Source organism: Taurulus bubalis (genome assembly GCF_910589615.1).
Source record: "Taurulus bubalis genome assembly, chromosome: 1".
NCBI classification, from domain to species: Eukaryota; Metazoa; Chordata; class Actinopteri; order Perciformes; family Cottidae; genus Taurulus; species Taurulus bubalis.
In genome coordinates this window covers 27,388,491-27,406,032 of record NC_136589.1, presented here as the reverse complement: position 1 = coordinate 27,406,032, position 17,542 = coordinate 27,388,491, and the positions used below count along the sequence as shown (strand labels likewise).

The 17,542-nt window shown below is 38.3% G+C and overlaps 1 protein-coding gene across 1 annotated transcript in view; it reads left to right on the top strand.

The window, feature by feature from the left end:
* The window catches only part of ak5 (adenylate kinase 5), a gene marked incomplete at its 5' end in the record, with an annotated part of 54,589 nt that overhangs the window by 22,526 nt on the left and 14,521 nt on the right, over positions 1-17,542 (top strand). Inside the window, 4 exons of the mRNA XM_079214813.1 lie at positions 708-899; positions 6,209-6,299; positions 10,414-10,487; positions 17,010-17,055. Coding sequence (XP_079070939.1) covers positions 708-899; positions 6,209-6,299; positions 10,414-10,487; positions 17,010-17,055 — 403 coding nt within the window. The remainder of the gene's footprint in view (positions 1-707; positions 900-6,208; positions 6,300-10,413; positions 10,488-17,009; positions 17,056-17,542) is intronic.

The window sequence follows — 17,542 nt, the reverse complement described above, 5'->3', positions numbered from 1 at the left end:
AACAGGCCTGTCGTAGCTATCTCCTGATTGCAGTGATTTGAGCTGAACGAGATAACTTTGCTTAGAGCTTGTTTGTTACTGTTAGTTTATCCTCCCCAGGTTACAAGTGCATGCAGTCCCTACATGCTCTCCTTTTTTCAGAGGTTTTAGAGCCCCGTCATGTAAAATGCTTTCTCATGTCAGGTTTGGTCAACGTGTAATCGAGATTCATCAAGCCAGGTGTCTGTGGCTCAGAGGAAGAGCTGGTCGTCCTTCATCCAGAAGATCGGCGGTGTTGCATGTGTTGCATAGTTAGTCCTGATGGGCAGGAGGGCACATTGAATGGCAGCCACTGCCATCAGTGTATGAATGGGTGTGACTGGGCGAATTAGTGAATGTAGTGTTAAAGCGATTTGATGGCTCAGCAGTCTTCGGCTAAACCATGTAAATGCAAAATATATTAAAACAAAAATCTGCTGTTTAAAAAAAGAAGATATCCAATCTCTTTAGACCGAACTGACAATTAAGTCATTTCTTTCTGGTTTGAATTGCATTTTGGACATTTTGACCTGAGCGCATTGAATTAAAAAATGAGACTGACCTTGAACTCAATCTCTGGTTTCCCATTTTGTAGCTCTGCAAAGGGTCAGATCGTGAATGAATGAAGGTTTATCCGAGTGGTCAAGGTTTGGCTGTAATGTTTCACACGTCTTTCTCTCGCTCGGTAGATCTGCACTCCCGATCTGGTGGTGTTTCTGGCCTGCACCAACCACCGTTTGAAGGAGAGGCTGCAGAAACGAGCTGAGCAGCAGGGACGGCCGGACGACAACCCCAAAGCCATCGATCGCCGACTGACCAACTTCAAACAAAACACCATTCCTCTGGTCAAATACTTCCAAGAGAGGGGCCTTATCGTCACAGTAAGTTGTGTGGGATAGTATGCATGTCTGTGTTTGAATAGAGAGACGTGATGATATACAATATCAATTTTATTTATATAGCTTTAAATCATTCAGTGTTGGAGGCGGCGCTCCATTCATTCCTATGAAAGTTGCTCAGTAGCGCATGAAGCAAAAAAAAGATCCTACTTCAGAGTATGAAGTTACCAGAATCTTCCCTACCTCGATGATTTAAAAATAAAAGTCTAAATATTTTATTTCAGAAATGTATAGTTCCTCTTGTGTGATATCCTTTCCAATTTGTTTTGGAATATTTTGTATACTTTGCAAATCACATGTGTTAATAAGCTTTGTACGTTTTTGACAACATAATTGACAATGCTGTTTTGTTGCATAATGTAATGTGGTGTAAATGCTCAGTTACGGGTTTCATTTATAGACTAACAATTGTTGGTTGAGAAGATAAACATGTTTGTTCTGTGCTATAGTTTTATTTGTAGTTTATGGTCAACTGACATGTTCAGATATCACAAAAACTTCAGCACCGATCTGTAAATCATAAATCAGTTGACTTATAAACAACAGAAATAACATGTACAGCTCTTAGCTCTTAAAACAATCCAAGATCTCTTATAATGTCCCTGTGCAATTTGGTGTGTTGTTTTTGTAGAAACACCTTGAGCAATTTCCCTTCCTGTTACCAGTGAATGAACGAAGTCTGCAGTACTCTTGAGTGAACTTATTAATGGATTGTCCCTCTTGTAAATAGCTGCTCCTCTCATTGAGGTGCTGCAGCATAAATACAGACATGCAACATCACTTCCCTCCTACGACTTACTTTTGAAATCATCATTGCAATCACACAGACTTCAGAAAACAAAGGTTGGCTCAAACTAAAGTGCTCTTACGAAAAACAAGTTCATGACAAATTATGTTTGCACTGAACACATGGGCAGTTCTTGAGAGGAATCACAAGAGCTTTGCAGGAAAAAAAGTATTTGCTTTGTTTCCACCATGTTTGTAGAGGAAGTGTGTCTTGTCCTTAAGCTCTTGAGCTTCTGAACAACAAGACATTGTTGTATGACACATGTAAGGACTTTAGATTTTAAATGCATTGTGTATGTGTGTTAATGAGTGTGAAAGGATCCTTGAGATGTTCTTATATTCCTTGTATCTAAGTATCCCAGTTAACTCTTTCTGACAAAAGTTCAAACCTAAAAAACAGGCAGAAGCGACAGATCAGACTATCCACAAAGAAAACTGGTATGGTCCGATTTATTTTCCAATAGTCTGTCTGTTTACCACTAGCACAAATTCCTCCTTGTGATTCCTAAAGTCTGCATGAATGTAGATTTTCGGAATCTTTTAGAATGTTATTTGTTTTCTTTATATTTTAATTTGTATTATTATTTTATTTATTTATAATCCTTAATCCCACAGTGGAGAAATTATTCTCTGCATTTTACCCATCCTTAGTATAATTAAGGAGGAGCAGTGTGCGGCTGTAAAGCACTGAGGCCTTCAGTGTCTTGGTCAAAGACACTTCAACATGCAAACTATGGGGAGACCAGGGATCGAACCGGCTACCTTGTGGATTCAGGACAAACACTCCCCATGAGCTACATGAGAACTTCACACAGTATAAAAGTACAAAGTACATGGACATTAAACATCATTAATAAATACATGGCAAAATGCCTGTACTTTCATGGAAATGTTTACGTTACGACAATAACAGGTTACGCTTGCACATGCGCGACGTCCAAGATTCTTGGCGACTCACCGATTCTTGGTATTTTGCCAAGACAAAAACAGCAGAAACGCCTATGTCACAGAGATCGGCTTTTTGGTGGGGCATGAACATTTTTCTTCCTCCAAAGTGGGGCGTGACAAAAAAAGAGAACCACTGAACTAATCATTCATGCCCATTCATACACAGCAGCAATTTAAGGTTCAGTGTCTTGTCCAAAGACACATTGACATGGCCTAGCAGAGCCGGGGATCAAACCACCGATCCTCGGATTCAAGGATGACCCTGCTCTACCACTGAGCATATATATATATATATACGTATATATATATATATATATATATATATATATATATATATATATATATATATATATATATATATATATGTATATATATATATATATATATATGTATGTCCATGGCAGATATATATATATATATACATATATATATACATATATGTATATATATATATATATATATATATATACACATATATATGTATATACGTATATATACATATATATATGTATATATATGTATATATATATGTATATATATATATATATATATATATATATATATATATATATATATCTGCCATGAACCTTTGAGCCACATGAGAGAGCCTGAATGTTTGTATTGATCTGATAAATAAAGCCTACTTATAACATTTATTTTGCACAATTCAAACAATAAAATAAAAAATCACAGCGCAGGAAGAGACAAAAAGGCTTATTTGAAGCCTCCACCTATATAATATAAAAACAATTACAAACATAAATTGAAATATGCATAAGATAGACAACAAAAGAAAGAAAGAAAAATAATGTAATGATGTCAAGTCTGTGTGTGTGTGCGTGTGTGTGCGTGTGTGTGTGTGTGTGTGTGTGCATGTGCGAGTGTGAAAGTAAGTGTGGCTTGCGTTTGTTCAGGGATATTGGATTATATATATCCTAAGCAATGGTAACTAAAAATGTAGCTATAACAGCTAAAACAAAAAAGTAAAAAAAAAAAAGTATCTTATACATGAAAATGCAAGTTAAAGAAATATTAATGTTATAAATAGTAAAAATCTGCAGTTTGTGAAATTTAAGGAGGAGCTGAGATGTGAGACTGTTATCGTGTTGCAATCCTAACAAAACGATTCTGGAGAACCAACATTTTTTTCAGAGAAGTAGGAAAAACATTGAATCTAATATGAAAGGTTAGCGTACAGTCTATTTGTTTTGCTGATGAGAGTAAGTTAAAAGAATGAGATACCATTTATTTTATTTATTTAGCATGTCTATATGTTTTCAATAATCCCATCTTCAAAATGGCTGTATTCAAGATAATATTAGGTGATAATTGGAAATGGCGTTAAGGAACGCTCATTTATGCACAAATTCGTTCTTCTTGCGATACATAAATAAGGTCTATTGTGAATTGGGTCGCGATGGTTGTCATTTTGGGTCCGCAGAAAAAAAATTGTGAAACAATGATCTAAACAGCAACTGCAACAGCAAGTGTCCTCTAATGAACTAAAACAAAACACAAATGTTGTAAACAGTACCTAGTCTGTCTGAGCACAAACACATATTTTAAAGATAACATTAATGATTAGATGAGTTTCTCCTGCTCTTCAGTTATGACTCAATTTCATCGTAAATGTCAGGCCCAATAAAGGAAGGTATATGTTTATAAAGTAACAGTCGCTGTGACTCATTACTCAGCATCTTCAACGCTGATTTGGAAAGACTAAATTGTTGATACACACATCTACAAGTCTATTAATTTATAATAACATTTCACTGAATTAATTTGTCCCATCTCTGTCATTGTGACAAAGTTTTGGCAATTGCTTTTATTCATTTTTAGCCGTAGACAAATTTGGGGATTTGTGATATTCAGATTTTTGTGTAAAAAGTGCTGATGATGTCCGAATGAAGGTCTGTTTTTGTCATGTAGGGTGACTCAACTTATCAACCATACACACACACACACACACACACACACACACACACACACACACACACACACACACACACACCTCTACAATGGAGCCTCACAGGAAATTGCAGCAAAGGAGAGATAATAGATTGAAGAATTGAAGCCATCCTGTCATTCGAGGAAAAAGGACCGCTCTAATGAAGTATTCCCCCGAATAAGTTCAGCTCCAGCTTCCTTCTCACATGCTGCTAGATATCACGCAGATATAAACAAACAAAAGACACCTCATCTCATTCTATATGGAGCCGTATCTCTCTGGGGATGGCTACAAGGTATCCTTTCATTATTCCTGAATAAGATACTGGCATTGTAGCTAATCAGTATGAACGCTCTTATTTTAAAAAGAAGAAAATATCTTCTGCTGAGAAAAAAAGACAGAATAACCTTTACGTAACATTAACACAACTTTATTTGTGTTGTTGTAATGTACAGGGAGAAGCTCAAACTCTTGAAGAATCATTGCATGAATTAATTTGAACACCGAATGCACCAAAAGCTTAATTTGCCTTCTTTAATCTATTTATGCTTCTTTGAAATATTTGAGATGGTGGTTAAGGGTGTTCACCTCGCTTAATTTTATCAGTGGACTTCATAAAAAAGATTGTTATACTTTATATATATTCAAGGTAAATTATTTGACAAAATCTCACAATTCACACAATTGGCCTTTACTGTCAAGATGACTGTTTAAGATGATTGCTATATATATATTGTCAAAGAGTGGAATATGAGCTTTTGTTTGGTGAATTAAACATACGCAGATCAGGACAGCGTTCTATCCCTTTCTCTCTGTGGGTGCAAGAAAGCAAAAGTTGCTGCCCCCCTCTGCTCTTCTACAGGTGGAGTTGCAGGGCTTCAAGCTCAGCAGTGTCCTATTTTTTAGGTTGTTACCATGGAAACCCCCAGGAGGAAGCTGATTGTTGGTTGTGTGCAATCCTTATCTTACATTTCATCTTTTGACCTCCACTCCCACAGCTGTCATTCTTTAAATTATCTGTGTAGTTTGCAGTAACCCTGCTGAGAATCACACACCTGTAGAGCAACTCTCTCCAGTCTGTATATTAGTTCTTCTGTACGCACAAGGTTGCCTTGTCATCACCCATGATGGAAGCAGAGGGACGGCAAAAAGAGCAGATTAGGGAGGAGGAGTAGTCTGCTTCAATCAGCTTCCAGCTCGCTCACAAACCATATTCTTCACGGTCAATCATTGAGTACTGTTTGTGCAAAGGAAGACAGCAGACCTCCGAATCCTCTGAAAGGGTCCGATTGACACAGAAGGGAGGCTAATTAATCAAGTGTCATTAAAGCTTCCGGTGGGAGTTGAATACAAAACGACCCTGAGTGTGTAGCTGCCGGCATCAGAGCTCGTTCCTTATGTTTGATCTGATAATGGATCTCATGTCACGGCGGCTTCACGGCCTGAGCATGTCTGTTTGTGTTTGTGATGTAGGCTTCAGGTCGTGACTTCTGCCTACGTCTTGTATCTGTCGTAGAACAGAGAATTAAAGGTCAAAACGCTCAGAAATAAATTGTGAATGAACAAACAAAGTGTCAAAGATGATTTTTTTCTTCTTCTTTTCCTTCAGTTGGATGCTGACCGAGACGAGGAGGAGGTCTTTTGTGATATCAGCATGACTTTGGACAACAAGCTGTTTCCCTCCAAAGAGCCGGCAGCAGGTGAGATGAACATACAACTTATTTCATGAAACTGCGGGACAACAAGAGATGTTTTATGGTCATATACCTTAAAAGCTCCTAAACTACTAAATAGTAGCATCTGTATGATTATCTTGAGCAATATTGCAAACTAATAAGGGTTTAAATGATGTAAATGTTTTTCCTCGTCTTGAAGTCAATGGGTGTTTTGGATGGGTATTTGGTTAGATGGCTGAATTAAGGTATATTTTAAGGTCTAAATTACTTAGAGTAGCCCTAGCTTTATTAGCTGCAACATTCAAGGAAAGGCATTACAATTTTAGTAATGATTTTATATACTATATACTATAAACTTTTTGTACATTACATATATTTTGATGCCAATAGTTCTGCACTTTTAAGTACAATTTTGATTGCAAGACTTATTTATATAACATAGCTCCGTGTGTGTGTGTGTGTGTGTGTGTGTGCGTGTGTGTGTGTGTGTGTGTGTGTGTGTGTGTGTGTGTGTGTGTGTGTGTGTGTGTGTGTAAAATATGTATGTATAATTTAGTAAAGGGCATTCTACAGCAGCCCTGAGCCAACCGATGATGAAATGTGATGCAATAGATATGCAACAAAATATATATTTTTAGCTTTTTATAAGCTACATGTGTTCAGTGTAGAAATACTTCTCCAAAATAATCCTTATACACAATAAGCATCACCCACCAGATCCCTGGTTACCATACGAGTTGGCATAGCAACCAGTGAAGCAGGGTTAGCCACGCTTTGTGAGAAATACAGAATCAACAGGGTCAGTCTTTGATCAGTCAGATGGAGACGATATATGTGTTGTGTAAAATACAATAACTGTTTTAAAAAATGTGCCAGATGGATTCATATTAATGACGGAGAAAAACTCATGTTTTAACTCATATGACCAGTCGGCGCTGTGTTGACGTTGGCACAGAACTCAGCTGGCAGAATCTGCCTGCTAAGAAGTGCAAAGCTCTCCTTATATGTCAGGATGTAAAGCCATCAAAAACTGTTTTGGAGGAATAAAAAAAAAATCATCTCAATCACCTTGTGGTGAAGATTTACTGTAGACCAGAAGATTGATTACCCTTTTATACCTGTCTGTTAAATCAAAGGCTTTGCACCGAGACTTGAAACAGGGGAAAGCAGCTCGCCTGGCTCTGTCCAAAGATAACAAGTCAGCCCGTACCATTAAAGTTCATTAATTGACACAAAACAAATGACCATTATTTGTTGGTCGGGATCATCATCCTAATCCAGACATATGAAGCGAAAACAGGATATTTACCTAAACCTAACCAAGTCAGCTTGTTGCCTAAACCTAAGAAGATGAAGGCACATTTGTCCCGTGTGCTTCTGCTTCTGCGACCCGGAAGTTCTGGTTTATTTTGGCTCTCTATCGCATATCTGTTTTTTTTAAATGTCTTACTTTAAGAAAGCCCAGTGTGAGCTTCAATGCAAATCTAGGAAGGATCATGGCTTTGTTGTTTTTCTAAGATTATTTTTCTGTTTTTGCCTGGTAGAGGTGTTCTTCTTTTTTTGGGGATCCTTCCGGTCTGCTGTTGAGGCTCTAATGAGAGAGGTTGTTGCAAACTCTGCGGATTATAAAACCCTTGAAGAACAACTTGTGCTTTTGTGTTTTATAAATAAACTTGACTTGGCTCGTTCTTGTGCTTCTGTTGTGCCACACAGCTTGGGCACACTTGCAGCGCAGTAGGAAGCTGCGTAGGAACGGGAGGAATACATTATGAATTGGTTATTAGGTGACAACCAACCAATGAACCATCTTTTTCTTATTCTAAAATGCATTCGACACCAAAATAGTAACTTTGTGATGAAGGGAACTGATTTGAGCCATGGCAGATTCACTGAGGTTTGTGTGAGGAGGAGCAGAAAACATGTGGCTGCACATCAAAATAGTTCAGAAGGAGGAAATCAGTTTAGATTCAGTGTTTGTCTGACCAGGAGAGCCATGAGCAGCCAAAGAGAGCTGATAGCAGGCAGGTGGGACAGTTTGTAAGTGGCATCATTACTACACATTTGTTCTGTTCTGACAAAGGCCAGACACATAATGGGACCGAGGTACACACACATTCACAGCAATCTTTGACATAAAAATTGCCATATCCTACTTTACAGCTATACCTGACATACTTTTGACAGCCGTCCGCTTCATGGCAGGATACTGAAATATAGATGAGGTCTGAGAAAAACTGCACAAAAAAATCCTGATCTTTAGGAAAACAAGAAACGAGAGAGTTCAAGCTCTCATTAAGAAAAAGAGAAATGATCACTCAATGCCAGTGAAAAGCCGGTGCTTTTTCTTAATGTTTATTATTAATACATTACTCCCATAGGAATAAAAAAACGTAATAGAATATTGATCTTTTCCTCATCTTTGGGCATGATTGTACAAGAGATCGAGAGAGCTTCCCATCACAAATCCACTTAAAGCAGTTATGTAGCTGCACTGTGAGATGCATTTAAGAATAGCGTGACGTCTCTACATTTGTCAAGATGTTCTCCTGCATATGTGTCCTGTAATGGAGCCTCACAATAGCAGTTCCATCCAGGCATAAAAAGAGTGGGGTGCAATTTTAAAGGTCTAGTTTTGCACCATGAAACTTGCAAAATCCACATAAAGAATTGGGAGCCACATCAACCGTCTTCCTCTCAGAGATCAGGTGAAACAGCTTAAATCGGCTGATATTGAAAAGTATGAGAAACAGGAAACAAAAAGTGAAATTTAAAAATAGATTGACAGTAGTTGAGGCAAACTCTTATGAAGAGAAAGTGCCTGCTTCTAGCGCCACATTGTTCCCCAGCAGGGAGGAAACTCTCCCGCTCAGTCTGTAATTACGTGGACATGGCCTCAACAGCAAAGATCTATCACACCCCAGCCCCTCTGCACTCTGACATGCTGCTCTTGTGTTGTGAACTGCAGAGAGGACACAGGACGTTTTTCTCCTGTAAATCAGGCGCATCCAGACGCTTTTTAACATAATGAATGTAAGAAATGCACAGCTGCCGTCTCTCCGGGATCTTCCTGAACGTTTGAAGCTGCATCCTTGCAGACTCTCTAACCCAGTTATCTGTGCAGATGGAGCTCTGGCGTGCAGGAAAAAAGAATCTGCCGAGGGGAAGTGTTATTCACGACCCAGTTCCACTGAGAAACAGGATGAAGATGCTGCGTGTTAAGAGTTTATCACAGCATCACCCTTGACTGCTTGCTGACAACTTGAAATTATGGTTCAGTTTAGGTTCAGGTGTTAATTGGGCCAAAAAGTAGTAGTTTGCAGATATTTTATTTCCCCCCAAAAATGCAGATGTGCAGCTGGATGTTCAAATATGGAAGTTTGTTTCACGTGAGTTTGCTGTAGTGAGACTAAATCAATGGTCATGACAGCTAACAGTGCATACTTTTAAAGGCTCTTTACCCAGCATTCAGAGCATTAATATAGCAGCAAACATATTATAAAGATATAATGGAGTAATGTCTACCTGAGCAGAGAATGAAGTCACTCTTCCTCTGTGTGTGGTTTTCCAAGCTTCTCTGTGCCTGGTTTACATAGCCGGGCCGGCCGCGTGGGCTTTTAGTGCATGTGAGTGTTTCCCACTGGCTAGATTATGACCTCCGCTCTGTTATCTAGAGAAACTTGCAAGAATACAGTAGAACTGTTGAGAACCCAGGCCATAGCCTTTCAAATGAAAGTAGTAAGCAGCACTGGCTCCAAAAGTCGCTAAATCTAGCAAGAAAATTGTCAAGTCGGCAATACTGATAACCCGTCCACTCAGGCCTCCCTCCAAAGCCACTCCCGCAAAATTATCATTGTGAATGTAAACAACGAACATGGCTAATGCTAGTACTCACAGCTGTCAAGCTAGCAGCTTGTGGGACACTCCCGTGACGCACACAGGCAGGTAGTCCTTCCAATCACTTCATGCATTTGTCAGAGCAGTAAATGTATTCATTGATGTCTGGATTTTGAGAGATTTTTTTTTTTTAATCTTTTTTTTTTATACAATTTCTAAAGAAGATTACAAAGAAACAAGTCATTTGAAGTGAATTAAGAGTAAACTCAGAGTTTGATGATGGTTTTGTTTGATCTGTCCTCAGGTCCCAGTGAGCTGGATCTCAGTCTACTGGGGGAAAGCAGCAGCCAGGCCAATGTTGCTTGCAAGTATGATGAGGTAAGATCCCATTCTGATTCTTGATTTTTGATGATTTATAATTTTCGATACCGTTTGTCAATTTTTTTTAAAACGTCCGTTTTGGTAGCAATACCTTACTTTTATAAAGACACTCTTTTTTGTTGTTTTTTTTATCACATGAAAAACTTTTCTAATACAGCCTTGTTTAATGTTGTCTTGAAATACTGGAAGCAGCAATACAAACACAATAACTTTTCTTAAATAAAATCAATTTAAAGAACAGATCTGATAAAAAATAACTATGCACACAAGACCTAGCAAATCATTAAATGGTAATAAGATCGTTCAGAGTAAACTTTGTGTTTACATAAGCATGCAGCCAAAAAAAACTGATTGTCACCTGTTTCCACATCTTCCGCTTTACCTCGCTCCTTGCTTTTTATTTGCAAAACCATAAAATGGTCAATCTTTCTTTTCAAAAATGGCAAACGGTGAAACAGTGAAGGCCGGTGATTCAGAGCGGTCCAGAGACGGAGAATGTTGTTGTTGTGTAACGCTTGGCAAGGGTGCAGACGAGCATCATTCCTCCACACTGCAGTGAAGCGTAACCCTGACCTCTGTCTCATTCCCTTCCTCCGAGTGTCTGGAAACCAATTGCTCAGCTCTCTCTTCCTCTTTATCTTTAGCATCTCTCCGTTTCTCTTCTACTCAATTTTCTAACTCAAGGTTTTCTTCTTTCCTTGGGAGTGTTGCTGCCTGAGGTGCTTTATTGTCAATATCTCAGTCTTCTAACCAGGCGTTGTTTTCCTGGAGCATATTCTCTCTTTTAGCCGCACACCTCTGCCCATTCATACAGTGCATCTAATTCACACTTGGCAGCTGCTCGTGATAACCGTTTACTTGTTGCTGCTCAGTAGTGTTTTACTGGCAGTAATTCAGTGCTGGTTGAGTAAAAAGCAATGTTTGCTATCAATTTCTTTATCACCCTCTCTCACTACTTAAAATGTTGTGTATATACTTATTTTTCTGTTATTTATTAACAACTTGTACATATTTCCCCCCCAGCATAAATGGAATTTATTTTAAAAGGGGATCTATTGAATATAATATACATAACAATGTTATCATTAGTGTATAATCACCTGAAAATAAGAATATATATTTTTTCCGTTACCTTAGAATGAGGCGTTTATACCTACAGGTCCTCGCCACGAAGGCCGCCGTGTTGCACCGCTATGTTTCTATGGCAGCCAAGAAGGGACAAACCGAACACTGGCCCTAAACAGAGCCTCTCTCGTTTTAACGTGACCTGAAGGACACCATAGTTCTCTGAAATGCTTGTGAAACACTCAAAGTCCTTACAAGTCAGCCACACAAAAGTCTCTGAGTGACTCTCAGGCATGCTTGCGAATACGCAGCCCAGATAGCCTGTTTCAGCTTTCAGAAACATTTAATATGGAGCTTTCGCATCAGGACAATACTCCAGGACACCAAATGTGATATGATACGATGAGAGGAGATAGGTTATGGGTGTATTTATCCCAAGGAAAATGATTGTGTTGCTAATGCAGTCCAAAAAAGTATGGATGGATCAGGCGTTACGCTGGTACTGGATGTGTCTGATAATTATTGACCACTGTCACCCACTCATTATTCAATCATTCTCCCCTTAGGTTCACTGTTATGTGGCATATCTAATAGCTCAGCAGTTATCACACTCAGCAGTGAGAGTAATCTGTTTGTGAACTGGTGGTGGAGAATTAACAGCGTGACGAGCTCTGTGGACAATAGACACCACATATCAACACAGGATGAGAGTATGAAGGTGGCAACAAACGCTAGAAAATACATTCCCTCCCAACTTAATTGACAAGCAGGAATCGGGCTGGTTCTGGTGCTTACTCTCCTATCACATGATCTATCATGTGAACAGACATCTCGCTGGCTAAAAAATTGAGACTGACCTTAAAACTCACAAAGGAGCAAGATTTGTTGCAGTTAACCTTGATTTTATTTTTGGTATTGTGTATATTTTGGAGTCTGTTCATTTTTGTAGTACCTGATTGATATTTCATATTTGCACTCTTTCTCATAAACATTGGAGAGGACAAGAAGAGTGAAAACAAAAACAGGTCGTCCCTGTGCAGCACTTCCTGTGAAGTGGAACGAAGGCGCCATGCAGCTTTGTCATCTCATATTTGTCGCCTCGGATGTGAGACAGAGATGATTTTGCTACCGTGGCGATGCACAGAAAGGCAGAGCGGCTATTTTGGGTCTCTGGAGTAAAATCTCATGGACATTTTCCTCCAATTATTTCTTGGTTTTCTTGACCTACAATTCCTGATGAAAGAACATCTACTGTGTCTTAGGTTTCTGAGTCCATTTGAAAGTGCAATTCAGTCGTGGAAAGTAACTAAGTACATTTTCTCAAGTATTGTAAGTAAGTACAATTTTGAGGTGCTTCACTTGAATTTACAGAATAGGTCATTTCACACTGTTATATTATTACATATATTATAACACTAACAAATAAAAGTAAGAGCATTTAATGTTGTAGTTAATGTGGAGCTAATTTTAGAAACGTTGTATACAACTTGGTAGATTATATATCAAATATATTTCTATCAAAAATATATATATCAAAGATATGGATCATGATGATGATGATGATGATGATGATGATGATGATGATGATGATGATGAGCACTTATCTCTGATGGTAATGGTTGCCTATTGTGGGTAATGCTTTGTGGATTACTAGATTGTTGCATCAATGTCATCAAGTACATTTATTTTTACAGCTAATTTAGTTCTCTGGTTTAGTCAAAACATGCTGGTAATTTAATCTACAGTTCATTCATTGTTTCAGGGATGGAAATGTTGATCCGTCCACCACTTTGGTCCAGGCTGAAATATCTCGATGAAAAAAGATGATGATCTTGCCAGCATCTGTTCAAGAGGTTTTTTTGGTGGTTTGTAATGAGCACTACATCGTCACGGAACTGCTAACATATACGGACTTTACGTTTTTAGATGTGGTAAAGGAGCTCGTGTTTATGACCACGTGTCCATCGCTCGTCATCAACATACAGCATCAGTTACCTAGGAAATGAGAAAAACAGTCTTCTTTTACATAGGGTTCGTGTGTGTGTGTGTGTGTGTGTGTGTGTGTGTGTGTGTGTGTGTGTGTGTGTGTGTGTGTGTGTGTGTGTGTGCGTGCGTGTGTGCATGTGTATTTTGTCTATATTACGTGTTCGCAGGGCGTGCTGGGCATGTGTTTCTCTCTCTCTCTCTCTCTCTCTCTCTCTCTCTCTGAGTCATCAGACCAGTTGGTGTACCCACATGCCAAGCTGGCTGGTCGTTGGCACCCAGCACCCCCACACTGACGCCATTTATTTAACACTCACAGAGCTCTGCTTCACTTCGTTCTGTGTCTCTGCTGTTATCTTCTCCTGAATGTAACTGCAGCTTCACTTGAGCCCTCTGCAAAACAGCCACATGTCTAAATCACAACCATTAGAAGTCAATTCAGAACAACGGAGAGTGTATACTAAATATAATTTGTCTAAAATGATTACATATCACTGTTGAACAATTGGGCTAACACTATGGTTCCGGATAGGTTAGATTTAGGCACAAAAACAACTTGGTTTGTGTTTGGGAAAAGTCAGGATTTGGGTTTAATTGACGACTTTGTTAGGGTCCGGGAAGCTCAGTTGTCGTGGTTACAACGTCATCTGTCTCCAGTGTTAAAGTCAGATGTTTTATTGCCCCATCCATCCGCCCCCGACCTCATCCCCATGTTACACCATGTAACCAAGAATATGTATCTGATGAAGACGTAATGTCTCAATATCGTAGTTGTACAAAACTGATATTGTTTTTTTTTTTTACCTTTTTGCATCATCTCACGCTACATTTATAGTGCACATCAGATGTTTTTCACTCAAATGTTAAGTTGGATGTTCAGTTTTTAAATATTCAATTTGCTTTTTGGTGAGAAGGGAAAAGAAAAAATGGTGGTGATTAATGTTAATAGCTGATTGGCTGAGAGACACACCCAGAAGAGACAATAGATGCTCATGCCATGTGTGCCTTTTAAAAGATCCATTAACATTTTAATTTTGAAGCCTCTCTACCGTATTGAAATAGAAATGAGACAGCACTTAACTACAGAGTCCATTAGAGAAATAGTTGATCAATTGTTACTTCAGATTGTCCTAAATTCAATTACAAATCATTCATTCATATTATTAAATCATGCATTCAATACAATTATTTTGTCCACTTTATTCGGTCGTTCATGTCCTCAGATTGCTTAATGCATTCAAATTAATAGGGTTGAATTATCATTTTAACTTCAATTATCTTTGTCCCCCTGACACTCTCACTATGGCTCAGTTGAATTGAATAAAGTCTTATTTTAATTTTATAAATTCTTGGATACACTGCATTTTGTGAGATGGCTGTTAAACATCATGTTGTGTCTCACATCCCATAAACATTAATACATAATATTATACTGTGAATGTACTGTAAAAGGTACCTTCAAGGCTCTGGAGCACTTAACGGCTAAAAGAACGTTAACGGGGGCAATGAATAATTAGCAATTGTATTAATTAACGATAACATAAGAGAACAAATTATTAATTCTGGGGAATAAGTTAAAGGTGCAAGGGGTGAAATGTAAAGGCATTTGGCCGAAGTGAACCAACAGAGAATTATCTCCTATCAAATGACAGTGATGAATAGGATGTACATTAATATTGAATGAGTATTTGTGTTTATTGTTATTTGTGTGTAGTTTGTCTTTTGGAGAACCAAACCTATCGGGGTGGTGGTGAGATGTATGAGTGGTGCTTAATCTATTTGGTGCCCCTGAACTTGCATGTGGCTCCGGCCTGAACCCTCTATTTGAAATAGAACAACTCCAAATGAATGCTTACGTTGCTCCATATATGCTGGAGTAAAGAGTAAATAAGCAACTGTGTGCGAACACATTCACCATATCAACATTACGTGGTGATAATATGTCAATGATGTGTGTTGTAAATGCAGCTTTATTTAAAGCAACAATCATTGATTCAGATATCCGGGGAAAATTCCTCCTACGAGCGACTCCTTTTACATCACCCATAGTCATTTGATCCACTGTTAATATCCTTAATATGTATTTATTTAAAGTGATTATATCGTGATTAAAACATAGTTATGAATATTTATAGTATAGCTATTTGAATTATTAGAGAGATCAGATTACTTAATAACTTAATTCAGGCATGATTTTCCTCCCTTATGAACTAAAAGGATTCCTTTAGCTCTGAATATCTTCTGGACTTCACAACGATCAGCAGTGTCATCATTCATCATCAGCATTATTAATATCACCTATGCAGGCTTTTGTATGTTTGTCTTTTTCTAGTGTCACCAGACTGTGGCATTGTATTAATACACACTTAAGTTATTCGCTGCCAGTAAGATTCAGATTGCCGAAGCTGTGGAGGATAACCATGGAAACCTGCGGCATTGAGTCTTCAGGGAGAAGTTTCTTTTTGATAACGGTCTCAAATATCTCAAACAGTTGATGTGCGTCTGAATCCAATGAGTCATTACATCCTCTTGAGATTTGACTCGCCCATGTGTTTGTGAGAGTGATCCAGGGAAAGAGGCTGCTGATGGTTTCAGTCCTCCGAGCTTGTGTTTGCTCATCACTTACTCTCTCAAATACTCTTTCATCTTTTTTGTCTTTTCTCTCTTTCCTGTGATATTTTTCTATCAAATACCGTAGATTTGTTTAAACCAGTTTCCTTGTCTTTTGTATCACAAGTATGTGAACAACTGTTGAACTGTTGAGGCTACAACAGCAGTTTCAAAGTAAAAAGCCAGGGGCCTGTTTCACAAAGATACTGGTCTGATACTGGTGTTGAGCTAGTCTTAGTTTTATTCTAAGATTATTCTCATGCAAATTAGACAGATTATTTCAAACCCTAAAAGGCAAACTAAGAGCCACGTTTCCATGGTAACACTCAGTGGCATCTGCTGATCAGTGGCACCAATTGACGACAAAAAGAGTAAAATGTGGTCCATGAATTGTAAATATATGTAGCAGTGACACCACAACATGAACTGTTGGGGTGTCCAATAGAGCTGCAATCCATTTAGTCATTGATTAACCTAATAATATCAGACAAGAGCAGAATATTCCCATCATATTTTTTTAAGGTCACATCTTAAAATGTCTTTTCCTGTCAGACCAATGTTTTAAAACTCCCCCAAAAAATCCTCACAGTTTAGAGGCTGGGAAAAACATGAAAAATAACTTTTATCGGTTATTGGAGTATTAAAATAGTTGGTGATTCATGTATTTTTCTCTCAATTGACTAACCGATTACATGACTAAGAGTTTCAGTCTTTGTGTCAAAATACTTTTATTTCAAGTGTTTAATCAAATACGCATTGAATGGTCGTCAAACGCACATTGATGGCACAACATATTGAAAAAGAAGAAATAAAGATGCATTTGAAATGTGAAATTATAATGCAAATGACCTGTCTTGACAGGTCGAAGAGGAGGAAGATATTGGGTATGCTGAAGGGACCACAGAAAGTGAGTTGATGAAATGACTGAAACCATTGAGATTGAAAACACACTTCCTGTCTTTCCTCTGTGACCTGCAGTTGACATCGCAACTTATCACCAAAGCTTTAATCAGCAGCTACATATTTGTCCTCCTCTGCCTTCTGTCATGAACCAGAAGCTGACTCCATTCAGCATTTCAGCACACACACACACACACACACACACACACACACACACACACACACACACACACACACACACACACACACACACACACACACACACACAGGATGCAGGGAGTAGAAGTTAATTCTTCTGGTGTGTGTGTGTGTGTGTGTGTGTGTGTGTGTGTGTGTGTGTGTGTGTGTGTGTGTGTGTGTCTGTGTGTGTGTGTGTGTGTGTGTGTGTGTGTCTTTAATGAGTGAATCTAAGGGATCCTTATCCAAAATGTTTGTGTATGTAATGTGGTTTCTAATTATTCAATAATGTCCCTAAAAAAACTACACTATAAGTC